The following is a 16,271-nucleotide window of genomic DNA, read 5'->3' on the forward strand; positions in this document are numbered from 1 at the left end:
TAGGCTCAATTTGGGACGGCTTTCTTACTACTTCTTAAAATATATTTCTAGCACTAAAAAGTTGCTTTAATAAGATGTAAGAAACTTGATGTCCCAAACAAAATCTTGACAAAAAAATAAAAATAAAAATAACAAGCTAAAGGAAATTGTAATTGCTACTTGAAAAGCGAAACAATAAAAAAGCTATTCCAAATAAATCATAAATTGATAATTTCTTTCACAAGATATTAAACATCTCCTAATTATCAAATACACAAATTGTATATATAATTATATAAAAGTCTATCACAAAAGCATCCTAAGATTTCGTTCGTGACAACTTTTTTCTGCTTCTAAAATAACTTTTTAATTAAAAATTAAAATTTTTTTCATGAAAATTATTTTAAGAAGTAGGAAAAAAATAATCCCAAAAGAATCCTAACTTAAATATTATTTAATTCCCAAGCAACAAGCGTTCTCGTCAGCCCTTTCCATTAAACACAACCAACATAACTATCCATTTGTCAAACCTACCAATTTACAGCAAAACATAAAAGTTAGAACTTGACTCTACAGCTCACAATATATTGTTTTTTACAATCATGCATGGACAGATGAACAATAACATGCAACAACAACATATATTGCTTTCTACTCTCCCTTCTCGCCGGCCGGCGAGGGCACAACGACGATCTGCCGGAGCGGCCGCGAGGTATGGCTGTTTCCGGCGTGTCCTAAGAACTCGGCCGGCGAGAAGCTCTGGCCATGACAAACACACATTATGCTCACCTCAACCTTTGTGTATCTATATAATAAACCTGTGATGGTCTTCCCATCTGGGCCGTCACCTTTTGCTGTAACGTAGAGCATTTTTCCTTCCATTTCTTTCTTCTTATTCTTCAAATATGACTCATCGAGCTTTATGGTCTTGGTTTCGTTGCTGTTGCTGCTGCTGCTTCCGCGAGTAATTTCTATGCTGTTTTCTGCTGGGAATTAGTATAATGAAAATCAAATTGATATTCTTAAAATATAATTTTAGTACAAAAATTTTAATATTTTAACTAAAACTTTATTTTAAGAAACAATAATGCTTTGTTTGGAACCACTTTCTTCCCGCTTCTTAAAGCAGCTTTTTAATACAAAAATTTAAAAATTTTGTGGAAAAAGCTGCTTCAAGAAGTAGCAAAATAGTCGTCTCAAATGAAGCATAAATTTTAATAAGAAGTATTCTATTTTTTTCTCTACTGCATGTCTGCATGCATGCATGATTTCCTCTATTCATTATATGATCTAATTTCGTAGAATAAAATTAATTAAAATATAAAATATTTTTATCACACCAAATAAAATATACAAAATTAAATTAATAATAAATTATATTCTATGCCCCTTAATATTTATAATTTTTAACAGATAAATAAGATTTGAAAGTATACAATAAAAAATAGATATGCAAATAATAAAGCACGTGCGCTATAAAAAAATGTTGAAAGATTAAACTACCGTCGCCTGAAACATGAAGAAAACCCGACGAACTCTTCTCATCACCACCCGCCGCCACCGGCAGCGCCACCTCCCCCTTCCCTTCCTTTACAACCGGCGGCGCCCAACATGGAACCACGTAAGGAAAGACGTACGGATTCATCGCGAACGGCACGTACGGCAGCGCTACGGCAGGATACGTGCACTCTATCGGCATCACGGGAATCACTGGACGGCGCATCGAGATAGGCACCGGGTTGAAAAACCTCCTGCGATCGCCGGAGATTAACTTGGCCTTGCGCATTTGTTTCCTGCGTGCCTCCCTCCGGCGAAAGGCGTGGTACTCCTGACGGGAGAAGGCAGAGAGGCCGAGGGTGAGATCAACGTCGGCGGAGGCGGAAGCTTCGTCTCCGGACATGGATGGGGCCCAGCGGAGGATGCTTTGTTGGGTGTTTTGAGAGTGGTGGGGACGCGCGCGGCGCGTCTGATATAGGGAGGCGGAAGTGCAATTTGGCGAGAGTGGGAAGCCACGTTGCATGGGTGGCGGGGAGAGAGGTGAAGCAAGATGCCACGTAGGTGGACCTGAAGGAGATGTGGGCCCAACAGAAAAAATGGGACGGGATCACGTGAGCGTTATTACCGTGGGAATTTAATGGGAGAATTCCTTAATTTTTTATTTTATTTTTTTCATTAGAAAAAAAGGATAAAATATCTTGATATAAGTTTTATTAGGATGAGCTTAACTTTTTAAAAATTTATTTCGAGATTAATAATTATCCGTAGAAAAAAATTCACTTGATGTGCATGAATTTTGATTTAATAGTTAAATTGAGGCTTCATTTGTGATATATTTTTTACTGTTTTTTAAATCAGCTTTTTAATAAAAAATTAAATTTGTTTAGCTAAACCGCTCCTAACAAAGTCCAAATTGAGGCTTCATAATCTCAATGTTCGACTCAACGTCTCAACGAGAGAATGCCATTGTTATGATAGGTGATCAAATCGAGCTCCAAATGAGCTTACATGAAGCACTTGAAGCATATTTATAAGCTCATGAATATTAAATGAATGATTAGATAATCTTTAAATCTTGTATGTTTATAATAAAATAAAATAGTTCAATGAGACGAATCCATATAGTCTAATTTCATTTGATTCCCACATCATAAGGCACTTAAGGATTCGTTTGGGAAGGCTTTCTTACCGCTTCTTAAAGCAGCTTTCCAGATCAAAAAATTTTGAACTAAAAAAACGCTTTAAGTAGCAGTAAGAAAGCTGTCCCAAATGAAGCCTAAGATTTAGATAAATGATATATGATTAAGAGGATCAACATGGAACATTAAAGACGATATTTTGGATTCTAGCAAAATTTACTTTAAATGCTTTTTAGGGATCCATTTACTACATAGAGAGGGGATTTCAGATCTAAGAGAGCTAAATATTACCTTTTTTATGATTACGACTAATGACCACCATCAATAATCAATACCATCATATGGTTAGACTGACTTCACTTACTTATGATCAGTTGGCTATTAACATAATAAAATCTATCACAATTGTTAGGTTTTGGACATTGCGCATAAACCAATCTCGATTTGCCTTGTTTACACCCTCACTAATGGAATAAAAATAGAAATCGATTTTCGGATTATCTTAGTTAATTGTTTAAAAAAAGATTTATAAGAAAATGATAATTTAATTCATTTTAAATTTTAAATTAAATTATTTCATTATAGGATTTGTGTATTTTTTGTTTTTTTTAATTCGATAAGCAACTAACTTCCTTCTCCACGTCAATTATTGTTTGGACGGCTTATTTATGAGAGATTATTCTGTGTCAACACAGAACTGTTCGGAGGCGAATCAGAGTGTGCCACATTGCCCAATACATGACGTTACACAGCAAAAGGGTGACGTGACGCGCTCTTATTCGACTTTGGATGAGATCCGGAGTTCGCACAGAATAATTTTTCCTTGTTTAGGGTCGTTAGGCCCACCAACAAAAAATTTCTATATATATTTTTTAAAATAATGCTTTTTTTGGCAAAAAAACTAAAATGTATATTTATTTCTTTATGTCTAATATTTTAAATTTTGGAGGGGAGAAAATAATTTATAAGAAAGGATATAAATCAAATTTATGTAAAATAAAACTTAGTTGAGAGAATAAATGTTATTCGAACTATAAATAAATTTATTATTTTTTTAATTATTTTTTCCTAAAATTGTAGAACTAGTGAGATATTACAAGTGCATTATTTTTAAGTAAGATATCTTAAACTTTTTTAATAAAAAATAATTATCTTATTGTCAAGATTAATTAAATTTAAAAAATTAGAGCTCGTTAAATTCAAAATTAACTCTTTTGTTGAAATTAGACAAAACCAACATATATAATGAACAATGTTTAAAATTAAGACAGAATTAATAGTCTCATAATTTAAATGAAAATTTTCATAGAGTTGCTTTTTAATTACTTAGCATCATTTGTCCTTAGTTTTTATTTTAAGAAAGAAATAAGAAAGCTATTACAGGTGAAGTAGTAGATTTTGCTTGGGATAACTTTTTTATTGGTTTATAAAATAGTTTTTTTTTGTATAAAAAAATTTATATAAAAAATTGCTTGTAAAAATAAAATAGTAAGAAAGCTGTCCCAAATAAAATTCTTTTTTTGTTTCTATTTCACCACCAAGTCATCCATGGTGACATGGCATTGAAACATAAATCATTTTATGAAAAAAAATTTAATCCTACAAAAGTCTAGATTGACCTTTCAAACAACTTTGCATTATTATCCCTGACATTACAATAAATGTATATTATAGGTTATGTCAAAATCTGTCACGACCTGAAATCCAACGAGTAAAATTCCAGGTTTAGGTCAACCCATTTGTCAAACGGGTCGAGTTTGGGTTAGCAATTTCAACCCGTTTGTTAAATCGGGTCGGATTCGGGTTGACCCGGAAACCCGAAACTAACCCAGCTTGACCCGATAAACAAATGCGTGAAACCTGTGTCATCAGTCGTCGCGCCAGGACTCCTGTGCATCGTCGCGTCCACCGTCGACAGCCTTTCGCTGCACTGCATCTTGTCTCTGAGACTGGTCGCATCAAGGACTCAAGGTCACGACGACTGGTCAGGTGATTCGCGTATTGTTTGCACTACGCGGACGTAGAGCCATCCCGCGCGGTCGCTTTCGCCGTCTGTCTCGCCTACAAGCGCTTCTGTTGACGACTGTCCCACTGGCAAAGCTGTAGTGGCTCCTGTAGCGCGGTCGAGACCCACTTCGGCACTCCACTGAGCCAGGATTGAGCTTGATTTTTAGCTAACGGGTCGGGTCAGGTCAACCCGGTAACCCGACCGGGTCGGGTCCGAGTTGACAAACCAGATCGTTTGCAAAATCGGGTCGGGTTAGTGTCAACCTGTTTAAGGTCGGGTTCGACCTGAACCCGAACCGTTGACCTGAATTGACACCCCAAAAAGTCTATTTTTTTCTTCCTTTTTTTGATATATCATCAAAAAATTAACTTGATCGGGCATGAATCTCAAAGCAAAATCAAGTGGGAAAAAATTAAAAATTAAATTCGAGACCATCTAAACTCCTTTAGCAAACTTATAGTCGAACTGAATGTCTCAGAAATATGAACCCAATGACACCAAATTCAACTCAATCCGAGCCCAAATGAGTCCAAATCAAAGACTGAAAACACATTTGAAAGGTTTAGACCATAATTTTGATTACCAAACGGTTTCCAAATATGACATGCTTATGGTTAAATTGAACGGCTCGACAAAACAAATACAACGAACTCAAGATCATCAAATTCTAATATTATTAAGACATTCAACTGCTCAGTAAATGATTCACGACTAAGGAAATCAATATCGACCGTCCATTCAAATCACTCTCAAATTACCCTTTATCTCCCTCCTCGACCACCTTATGCCAATCGATTGATGCTGGACTTCTACCCATCATCGGATTTCTACGCGACACCAGACTTCCACCCTTTGTTGGACTTCTACCTATTGCCGAAATTTCTTCGGACTTCTATTTGATGCCAATCTTCAGTTCAACACTGGAGTTCTGCCTGTTGCGGGACTTTCATCAGACTTCTACCCAACGCATAACTTCCGCCCATCACCAAAATTTCTAACTAACGTCAGACTTCTTATAGTCACCAGATTTCTACCCGACGCTAGACTTCCACCCGAAATTGGACTTATGCCATCGTCAGACTTTCGTCGGACTTCTACCAAACGTCAGACTTCCACCTATTATTGAGTTTCTACCCAACAATGGACCTCCACTTGTCACCAAACTTTTGCTCGTCGCCAGACTTCTGTCTGACTTTTATTCAACATAGAACTTTTGTCCATCATTGAACCTTTGCCCGACGCCAAACTTTCGCCCATCGTCGAACTTCCGACCTTCGTCGTCATCTAACTACGGTCCATCCAACCTCCTTCACGAGACAACTGTAATTTTGACCACTTTTGCCCGCAGACTATGGTCATTCTGACATTCGTCGCTAGAGAACTGTCTTTATGACCACTATCGCCAGCAGACTACGGCCATTCTGACCTTTATAATCAAATTGCGGTCCTTCTGACATTCGTTGACAAAAAATGGTCTTTTCTGACCGCTGTCGCTAGCTGACTATGGGCCCTCCGACAACTGTCACATGACTACGATCTTTTCGATCTCCGTCGCACGTCGACTATGGCTCTACCAACCAAACAAACATATCAATAGTGATTCTTTCTAGTCATATCATGTAATGCATTTTATATGATGTATATTTATTACATCAAGCCAAGGCCTTCCCCAAGGAAGGGTCTCATTTGTTATCGACTGTAAATACTGGTGGATTCACTCAAAATAGGCCAAGCCCCGCGGGTTTTTCCCATGTAAAAAATCTTGATGCCTCTTATAAATGTTGCCTACTCTATCTTAACTGATTGTGTGCTGGTTCTTCATACAAAACTAAGACGTTAAACTATATGTTTCTCTACCGCCACGAATATTCTAGGACGCAACAATTTTCAAAGTTCATTTCTTTTTTTTTTTTTTATTTGAAAGAATTAAAATAAGCAAGAGTCATGTCTAGGAGTGTGAATCGAGTTGGCTTAAACTCAACTAGTTAATAAAGCCGCCTAGTTGAGCCACGAACTTGAGCTACAACACATATTAGAGTTTTTGTATAATAAGAGCTCGAGTTCTAGCTTGATGAGACTTGGCTCATTTGCTTACAAGCCAACTTGAATTAATTTTCAATCCTAAATCCCACATCTTTCTTTGCAACTCAATTTAAATCAGACATGAAACGCCGAGCTCAAACCTTAGTCTTGTACTTCCATCTCATGAACTTCTCTTCTTCATAAAACGCCGTCTATCTCCCCCAAAGTTATGAAAATTGAACCATTAGAACGAGAAGTTCACAATTTGATAGTTTAACCAGGATTAAATCAGGATCGAGCTCGATGACATCATAAATACTAAATTTATTAAAAAAGTAATAAAATGAACCTACTAATAATGCAATCATTCATAATATTTGAGAAAATTATACACAATAAAAAATTATGAAGCATAAAACTTTCACAATAAATTAATAAAAATTTTATAAGAAATTGCAAGTTACCAAGGAAATATGACACAAGATTAAATAATTATTTTCTTGTGAAGAAGAAAAAATAGCAATGGCAACATATAATGAAGTTTAGCATAAAATGCAATTGTGAAAGACCTAGTGATCATTCCACAAAGTAATCAATAATATTTTTTATATTTTGTATTTTATTTTTATTTATGATTATTTTTTTTCACAAAGTAGTCAATAAGATAATACCGAATTAAGTTTTTCCAACTAAGTTAAACAAGAGTGTTGAATATAGCTAAAGAAAATGGGATTATGATTAAGAAACAACAGCATTATTATTAGTTAAGGTTTCATTTGAGACATCTTTCTTATTATTTCTTATAACATAATTCTTATAAAAAATTAAAAAAATTTATTAAAAAAATACTTTAAGAAGCAATAAAAAAGTTTTTTCAAACGAAACGTAAGAGCAAGATGTAGAGCAGAGGATGTAATAGAGAATGCAAGGGCTGAGAAGCTCTAAGCAAATGGGTGCTTTGGGAATTCCAAATACCTCAATTGGATCTGGTCCTTTTTGGAAATTCCAATAGTTCATTTAAATGTTGGAATATAATTTTACAGGCCAATAGCAAGCTTCAACATAGTAGCTAAAGCTGATTTTGAGTCTTATTGTGTTGATTACATATGTTAAGAATAGGGGTGTCAATTTTTGACACGATCTGAATCCGATCCGGAAAAATCCGGATTAGGGTCAACCCGGACCCGAAATTGGTTGGGTTCGGGTTCAACAAATCAACCCGTTTTAAAAATTGGGTCGGGTTCGGGTTGACCCGACAACCCGAAAATGACCAGAAATTAACATGAAAACTCCTATTTGACCCGGAAACCCAAGATTGACCCATTTTTTGACCCGAAAACTGACAATTTTAGGTCAACTTCGGGTCATTCGTGTCGTGTCAGGTTGAGCCGGACCCGAATTGGGTCTAGTTCGGGTCTGGAAACCTGACCCGTTTTTAAAAACGGGTCGGGTTCGGGTTGACCCGAATAGTGTCGGGTCAGTTCCGAGTTTGACCCAAACCTGACGTGTTCACTCGAATTGACACCCCTAATTAAGGATAGTGTAGAACAACCCCTTTCTATGAAGACCAACAGAGATATAAATCACCCACTTTTGAAGGTGATAAAATGTTAGGATAACATGGGAGAAATTATTTTCTTGAATGTGCGATCTACGATTTAGGTTTTGCGGTTTGTTCAACCCGGAGGTTCTTTGAAAATCGTTTTTACCGATTTTCTGGTTGAACCAGTGATTCACCCTTTTTTTTTTCTGGTTCTATCACAAAATGATTTTATGGTAGGATCATATCGATTGCCCTATCGGTTTCCGATTGAACTGGCTAGTTCGGTCCTTTTTAAAACCTTGATCTTCTCTGTATCTTATCCAGCGACATCTCATCCTGAGGTCTTGCAAATTTTCTCGCTAAGCACTGCTGGCCACATCGGTGCATTATCCAACAAACTCTCACTATGACTTTCCTTTGGTCCCATCAATGCCTTTTCAAGTGAACTCCTATTGCAGGTTAGTTCATCGGCGGGAATGCCACCTCCTGCAAGTTTCCTGTCAATGACACGTTCCACTATTTTGGCTTGAACTCACGAGCCAAGTTCAAATATGATGTTATTCAAGTGAGTCAAGTTTGGGCTCAAGCTCAAGCTGATGGGCCAGCAAAATTAGTAGTAGTCGGGACTCCTGATGGACTGGACTCCTTTACCTAGTGGGTCTTTCAGGCCGTCAAAAAAGCCTTTCCCATTTTCTACAGTATTCGTCCAAAAAATAAAAATAAAAACCTTATTCCTCTGAATATAATAAAAACGATAATATGTCGATTTATCCTCTTACATCTCCGCCTCCGCTAGCCAGTCTCTCTGCTGCATCGTGTACTCCCGTCGGCCGCACACCACCTCGCTTACCTTCAGAAGCGGCAGCGATTTCGGAGGGGAAACCGTCCGGTTCCGCCGCGATCTGAGGTTTGTCCTTTCTCTCTCTCTCTTTCTGAGAGATCAAACCGTAACCCTAGCGCTCAACGAAATACACCGATCTAGTTTTATTCCCGAGCAATGAAACTTTCTTCTGACAATTTGTTTTGTTTCCTCCAAATTTCAGCCTGATCCAATCCGCTCTGTTTTAGGGTTTTCAAATTATACGAGAGATCCATGGCAGATCGGTCTGTAGTGGCAACTAAGCCGATATGGATGAAGCAGGCAGAGGAGGCCAGAATCAAGAGTGAGGCGGATAAGGACGCTGCTGCCAAAGCCGCATTTGAGGCCACTTTCAAGGACGTTGACAAGGCAAAAGCTCGGAATGATTCTTCGGATAGCGATGATAATGAGAGGGATGAGGATGAATTGCCTAACAAGCCCATTGGTCCTGTTGATTCTTCCAAGTGCTTGGCTGCTGGTGCTGGCATTGCAGGCGGAACTGCGTGCTCTCCCTCTACCTTTAGCATTCTTACTAAGGACTCAGATGGACGGAAAATTCCCACTGGCGGTTCCCAGATCAAGGTTAAGATCTCGCCTGGTGTTGGTGTTGGTGGAGTGGACCTGGAGGGCATGGTTAAGGACCAGGGGGATGGCACTTATGCGGTAACCTATGCTGTGCCCAAGCGTGGGAATTATATGGTTCATGTGGAGTGCAATGGAAAGCCGATCATGGGCAGCCCTTTTCCGGTGTTCTTCAGTACTGGTCCCGCCATCGGTACTACTACTTTTCCTACCACCACAACGTCTTACCATAATTTAGTTAATCAGACAATGCCTAACATGCCGAATTACTCTGGCTCTGTCTCGGGGGCATTTCCTGGACTCCTTGGAATGATTCCAGGGGTCTCCTCAGGTTCTTCTGGAGGAGTGGTTCTACCAGGGGTAGGATCATCCCTAGGAGAGATATGTAGGGAGTATCTGAATGGACGGTGTGCAAGTACTGATTGCAAGTACAGCCACCCTCCTCATAATTTGCTGATGTCGGCACTAGCAGCTACAACAACTATGGGGACCTTGAGTCAGCAGCCAATGGCTCCTTCTGCTGCTGCGATGGCTGCAGCCCAAGCAATAGTGGCAGCTCAGGCACTTCAGGCACATGCAGCTCAGATGCAAGCACAGGCCAAATCAATAGGAGAATCATCTGGTTTGCCTTCTTACCTCTCATTTAGTGTTTCGTGTTTGATATCACAGCCCATTTTCTAATTTTATGTCTTATAGTGAACTGGTTTTCGTTGCTTTTGGACCAAGAGTTGTGATTTTCAGTGCTTTATTCTTCCCATTAATGCTTAAGTAAGAATAAGAACCATTTTACAGTTGGCTTCATGTTTGAAGCAAACATTTAGTATAGTTACAATATTTAGATTAAGATTTGGATTACCTATAAGATTAGACCATGTTGATCGCTTAGCTACAACTCCCTGGACTTTAATATTAGCGGGAGCCCCTCAGCCCCCCGCACTACGTAGGCCCTTTTTTTCAATCACCTAGCATATATATATATATATGCAAATTAACATGAGTTGTAGCTTAGTTCTTTTCTAAACTCTTAGATTAGATTTAATGATGAAACTAGTGGTAAGAAATAGGGGAAATCAGGTGGTTCTACAAGGCATACAAGGCCTACATAATTTTGTAGCATATTAGAACTTTTTATTTATTTTGAAATTGATTGTGCAATTCAACTCAATATTTTTTAATTCAAAGATATTTCTCTTTAAGTTTATGTTTCATGCCAACCCATATTTGTTTTGGTTCACTTGCAATGCTTTGCCTAAATAATCGAGCATGACCCCTAGTTTTTTTTTTTTTTTTCACAACTTCAACTATTTTCTAAGTTAAGTGTGGCAGAGATGAGGATGCTTAGATGGATGAGTGGCTTTACCCTTAGAGATAGGATACGAAATGAGCATATACGTGAAAAGGTTGGAGTAGCTCCAGTAGAAGATAAGATTAGAGAGAGTCGCCTTAGATGGTTTGGTCACATAAAAAGGCGGCCTTCCGACGACCCAGTTAAGAGAGTAGAGGTATTAGATTTGACTTGTGTTAAGAAAGGTAGGGGTAGACCTAAAAAGACTTGGTTAGAAAATATTAGGAATGACCTTTCTTTATTAGATTTAAACGAGAATTTGGCTTTTAATAGGACACAATGGAGAAAAAGGATTCATGTAGCCGACCCCACGTAGGGGGATAAAGGCTTGATGTTGTTGTTGTTGTTGTAACTTCAACTATTTTCTAATAAAATAGATAACGATGAATAATCTTTCATTTTATTCATCCACCCTGAAATTTCTCAAATACTATGCCTCTCATTGTATGTAGGAATATAATTATGAAGCTTATAATGGTTATTTTGTTGTAGAATAGATGCATAGCTTAGATTTTTTTTTAAATTGCATCATTAATTAAACTTTTAATTGACTATGTTAAATGTACTTTTTTAGTTAGCATAATGATGCAAAGGAATTTAGGTTTTAAAAGAAAATTAAGAAGTCTAGCAAGCTAGTAACGTTTTATTTAGAGGAACTTTATAAATAATTAATTCACTAAATTAAAAAAAAAATCAAGCTTCATATTTAAGTTAAAATTTTTATGATGTTCAATGTGACCAATTAACTAAGAAAAATCTGTTTTGGCCTGAAAGACATGAATTACATTATCTAAATTGCTGGATTATGCTATGTTTAGTTTCAACAAGCAGCTACTTTAGTCTTTCATGTTATTCATTTTTTTTCTTACAAATTTAGATTGTTGACTGATTAAAATTTTTTTTTTTCAGACTCTATGGACAAGGCTGGAAAGGCTGATGCTTTGAAAAGGACGCTGCAAATTAGTAACTTATGCCCTCTTCTTACTGTTGATCAGCTTAAACAGCTTTTTGGTTACTGTGGTACGGTGGTGGACTGCACGATTACAGATTCAAAGCATTTTGCTTACATAGAGTATTCAACACCAGAAGAAGCTACTACAGCGCTGGGATTGAACAACATAGATGTTGGAGGACGACCATTAAATGTTGAGATCGCTAAAACCCTCCCTGCCAAATCCTCCGTATTGAACTCTTCTTTGCCTCTTATGATGCAGCAAGCCGTTGCTTTGCAACAGATGCAATTTCAGCAAGCTTTACTGATGCAGCAAACAATGTCAGCCCAGCAGGCTGCTTCTCGAGCTGCAACAATGAAATCTGCAACTGAGATGGCATCTGCCCGTGCTGCTGAAATCAGTAAGAAGTTAAAAGCTGAGGGCTTGGTAGATGATGATAAGGAAGTTAACAAAAAATCCAGGTATCAGTATTACTTTTTCAAATGTGAACCAATTTCATGGAATTTCTGTTCTATAATGTGATTTTTGCAAAAAAAAAAAAAAAGTGACACTGGCTTATACTGCAACACCAATGAGCTTTTGCTTGGTCCTTTCCTATTATGAAGAAATGATACCTCTTTTGATGGGTCTTAGGTGTGTAACTAGGGAGTGCTTCTCTATTTTTGGCCTATATTTTTGCTCTGTTATGTTATCTTTTTTAACTAACTTTGCGAAAATTTTGACCAGATCACCAGCTTCTCCTCAACATAGATCTAACTCTCGATCACAATCTCCTATCAAGTTCCGGCGGAGCAGGCGATCCCGGTCTATCTCTCCTGTTAGATACACTAGAGATCGTGGGTCACCACCCCTCGTAAGATCCCGTAGATCACCATCCCCAAAAAAATCCCGCAGATCACCACCCCGAATTAGACCTCGCAGATCACCATCCCCCATAAGATCCCGCCGTCGTAGTAATGAAAGAAGGCAGTACAAAGACCCAAGGGATAGTTACAATAGAGTTGAAAGGTGGGAAAGAGAGAGATACCATGATAAGGGAAGCTCACGTGATCACTATTCCTCTTCTTCAATGAGACGCAGGAGTAGGAGTCCAAGTCCTCTGCTGAGAAGGTCATCTCGGGCAAGTTCCAGATCACCAAAGCGTTATAGAGGAAGTAAAAGTCCCAGACCAAAGCGATCATTTCAACCTGGTTCAAGATCTCCTAGGCGTCATAGAGGAAGCAGGTCATCTCCAGTTCGGGACAACGGAATTTCATCCAGTCGTGGAAGGCACTCAAGGTCTAGATCAGCTGAGAAAAGGAATTATTCCAATGAAAGAGATGAAGCTGGAAAATTAGAAAAGCTGAATCAGGAGTTTAAGAAACTTGATAGAGCCAAGATAACAGAAGAAAAAAATGCTAATGATACTAAAAGTTCTAGGGAGACTAAAGAAGATGAGAACTTGGGTCTTACAGGAAGCTGCATATCTGAAGATGTGGCTGCAAGGAATGATCAAGCTTCTGGCCACTATAAAAAATCTAAGATGGATGAAAGTAATTCATTAATACAAGAATCCCTAGCAAGGGAGGTAAACCCTATTGGGGAAGAGATGGATGTTGTTGAAGATAGGAAGTTTGTTGGTTCAGAAAATTCAAAATCATCACGGAAGCAAATTTCAGGAGATGTCAATGATATCTACTCTGAAAATCATAAACATAGGAAAGTTTCAGATAATGCTACTGATGGTTATCATGTTGAAAACAGAGGATCTAGCAAGTATGAGAAATCAAGTAGAATTTATAGAAAACATGAAAAACTAGACTTTGCTACAAAGGAAAGAGAATATTCACATTCCAGAGATGATAGAAGGGCGTCACATTATTCGAGCTCAAGATCACACAGAAGTTCAAGGCATTTGGACGGAAGATCTTCCAAGGATACCAGCAATCGAGGAAAGAAAGAATATGCAGAAGTGGAGTATACAAAACATCATAGGAGTGGAAGTGAAGCTAAAGAATCTACATATTCAGCTAAAAGGAAGGATAGGGACATTTATTCCACCGTGGCACAGCCTGATGGTTCAGACTCTTCTGCAACTGAGGATGCAACACAGCAACGTGATCATTTTGATGAAATTGCCTCGGTGGTTGTCAAACAAAATGTTGCTGCTAATGGTGATCCAGACATGGGAGAGGATTGTACCTCTGGTATAACTAGAAAGCAATGTCTGACAGTTGGATATCCAGGAACATCTATTGGGGCAATAGGTGATTATTCTGTATGTGTGGAGCCAAAACTGGATGCCATGACTTCAGGAAATCACAATCACGAAGAATTTGGCGATGAATTTGGCAAAAATGTTGATGAAGTAAAATCATATAACCAGAAATCAACAGAAATGAATATGTTAAGTACTCATCAAGATCATTTTAATCATGACTCAATTATATTTGAAAGTGATCCGAAAATTGGAGAAACTGATATGATTAGTGGGCATATCAAATGTAAGGCTATGGTATCTGGCGAGGCTGAGAATGTTGATGTACATTTCTCAGGGTTTGCTGGTCTCAGGAGTGCTGATGTTTTAAAAGAAGATGATACATTAGAAACAGGGTGCATGGAAGTTTCACGTCCTCAAGAGTGCATAAATCATGAACCATTAAATAATGAAGATGCGCTGGTACAAGAAGTAGATGTGATTCTAGAGTGGGAGGTTGTTTAAAATAGGATGCTAAATTCTTGCAAGGAAAAACTCATTAAGGGTGCAACTGATGACTTACTACTTTAGAGACGATCTTGTGAATTCTTGAGCAAGATTGAATGAGGAAAGACTAATACGCGCTTTGTCAGCATTGCTGCATTGACAAGCTTATTTTAACTTTTTCTGGAGACCTGTGCCCAATATACTTAGATGATAGAACTTGATAGTTAGTTTTCTTCTGATCGGCAGTTTTACTTGCAGGACCTGAAGCTCTAGATCTTGCAGGAGTGGCTCAAGTTAGCACATGAGCGTTCGTTGTGATTTCTGACTAGCAAATGAAAGCCAAATGCTGCGTTTAAGGAAATGAAACTTCGAAAACTTCCATATCTTAAGAATTGTTCTGGTAAGCCAATATTAATAAGTTTTTGTATTTCAGCGCACATTATTGTGCTTGCAGCACTGCAGAGATTAAAATTTATGGACGCATTAAGTTTTATGTTAACTAGTATATGTCTCTTTCCTGTCTTAGAAATGGTCTGTTTTGTTGAATGATTGTCATGAACTTGTTCTTATTCTATTACTGTACTATGTGTGAACTTTTCAGTGATGTTCTTTGTTGGAATGACAATGTTTCTGTGTTCATCTTGTTTCTAACCGAAAAGACTTGATAATGTGTCAAGCCTTGAGCTGGTAATATAGCTTATGAATTAATGCAGGGATTCCTTGCTGTGTGCTCCTGAAATGATTCTGTGGATGATGAGACATTTCTTTTCATGAGGTGCATCACGTCTTTACATAATTTCAAGCTTGTTTTGACTAGCAGGGTTTCTTGCTCTTGTAATATCCGTGTGATGATTCCTATTTTCCTCCCTTTTTGTTCCTTTCCTTTTTCCTCTTTTTTTTTTTTCTTGGGTAACAGGATTCATCATTCAAAGTCCTGGGCGATGGCAAGTGTTCTCTGGTCATTGAAATTCACCGAGGGGAACTTGATGATATCTTCATTCAGTAAAGGATTGCTATCCTGGATTAGTGTAATTCGCCTGATATGTTTTTTTTTTTTAATTTACTATACTGTATAGTTCATTAGTTGGCTTCATAAAATTAGCTCAGTGAGAACCATTTAAAGGTATTTGGTTCTTGGCCCTAAAGACTCAAATAGTTCTGTCGTGTCAAAATAAATGTGCAGGCTTTGACCCTTGGATTGTTGTTTGGAGTATCTGAAGAGAGTATCTAAAGGTCATCCTCAATGCTAGTGACGAAGGATTTCCATGAAGGGTTTCTCAAATGCCTATATTTATCAGACATCTTCAAAGATGACTATTGGATTCTAGCAAATTTGAAAGCTTGTAATTATCTTGGATTCTTATGATATTTATCGCTCACACATAAATGCAACTTTTAAAGGTTCTCTCTTTTGGGAGATGACAGGTGTGATGCTGCTTTTTTTTTTGTCCCCCTCCCAAGCGTTTTTCCTCTCTTTTTTTTTCGTTTTTTAAAATTAGGTAACCCAGAAGTAGAAAAAGAGGGAACAGTTGAAGTTCCTGGTCATTTACTTTACTGCACTGCATACTGAATTTATAAACAGGTATCGTGTTCAGGCTTACAAATGATTTGCCACATAGCTTATTTCTGTTGTTACTTCATAATATGTGAAGGTTACTTAA

General features: G+C 37.7%; 1 protein-coding gene across 4 annotated transcripts; it reads left to right on the forward strand.

The window, feature by feature from the left end:
- The first annotated feature begins 8,947 nt into the window (after positions 1–8,947).
- On the forward strand, positions 8,948–16,029 carry LOC110105645 (microtubule-associated protein 1B). Of its 4 annotated transcripts, XM_020835229.2 has the most exons (8): positions 8,948–9,095; positions 9,232–9,822; positions 9,949–10,251; positions 11,884–12,388; positions 12,654–15,010; positions 15,324–15,385; positions 15,527–15,638; positions 15,794–16,029. In XM_020835229.2, the coding sequence occupies exons 2-5, from the start codon at positions 9,282–9,284 to the stop codon at positions 14,626–14,628; spliced, it is 3,324 nt and encodes a 1,107-aa protein (XP_020690888.1). In that variant the 5' UTR covers positions 8,948–9,095; positions 9,232–9,281; the 3' UTR covers positions 14,629–15,010; positions 15,324–15,385; positions 15,527–15,638; positions 15,794–16,029. The 4 variants fall into 4 exon arrangements, with proteins under 4 accessions (XP_020690888.1, XP_020690884.1, XP_020690886.1 ...); XM_020835225.2 differs by having other exon boundaries at positions 9,232–10,251; XM_020835227.2 differs by having other exon boundaries at positions 9,257–10,251.
- Positions 16,030–16,271: the final 242 nt, after the last annotated feature.

The sequence above is a fragment of the Dendrobium catenatum genome, unplaced genomic scaffold (genome assembly GCF_001605985.2).
Source record: "Dendrobium catenatum unplaced genomic scaffold, ASM160598v2 fragScaff_scaffold_671, whole genome shotgun sequence".
NCBI classification, from domain to species: domain Eukaryota; kingdom Viridiplantae; phylum Streptophyta; class Magnoliopsida; order Asparagales; family Orchidaceae; genus Dendrobium; species Dendrobium catenatum.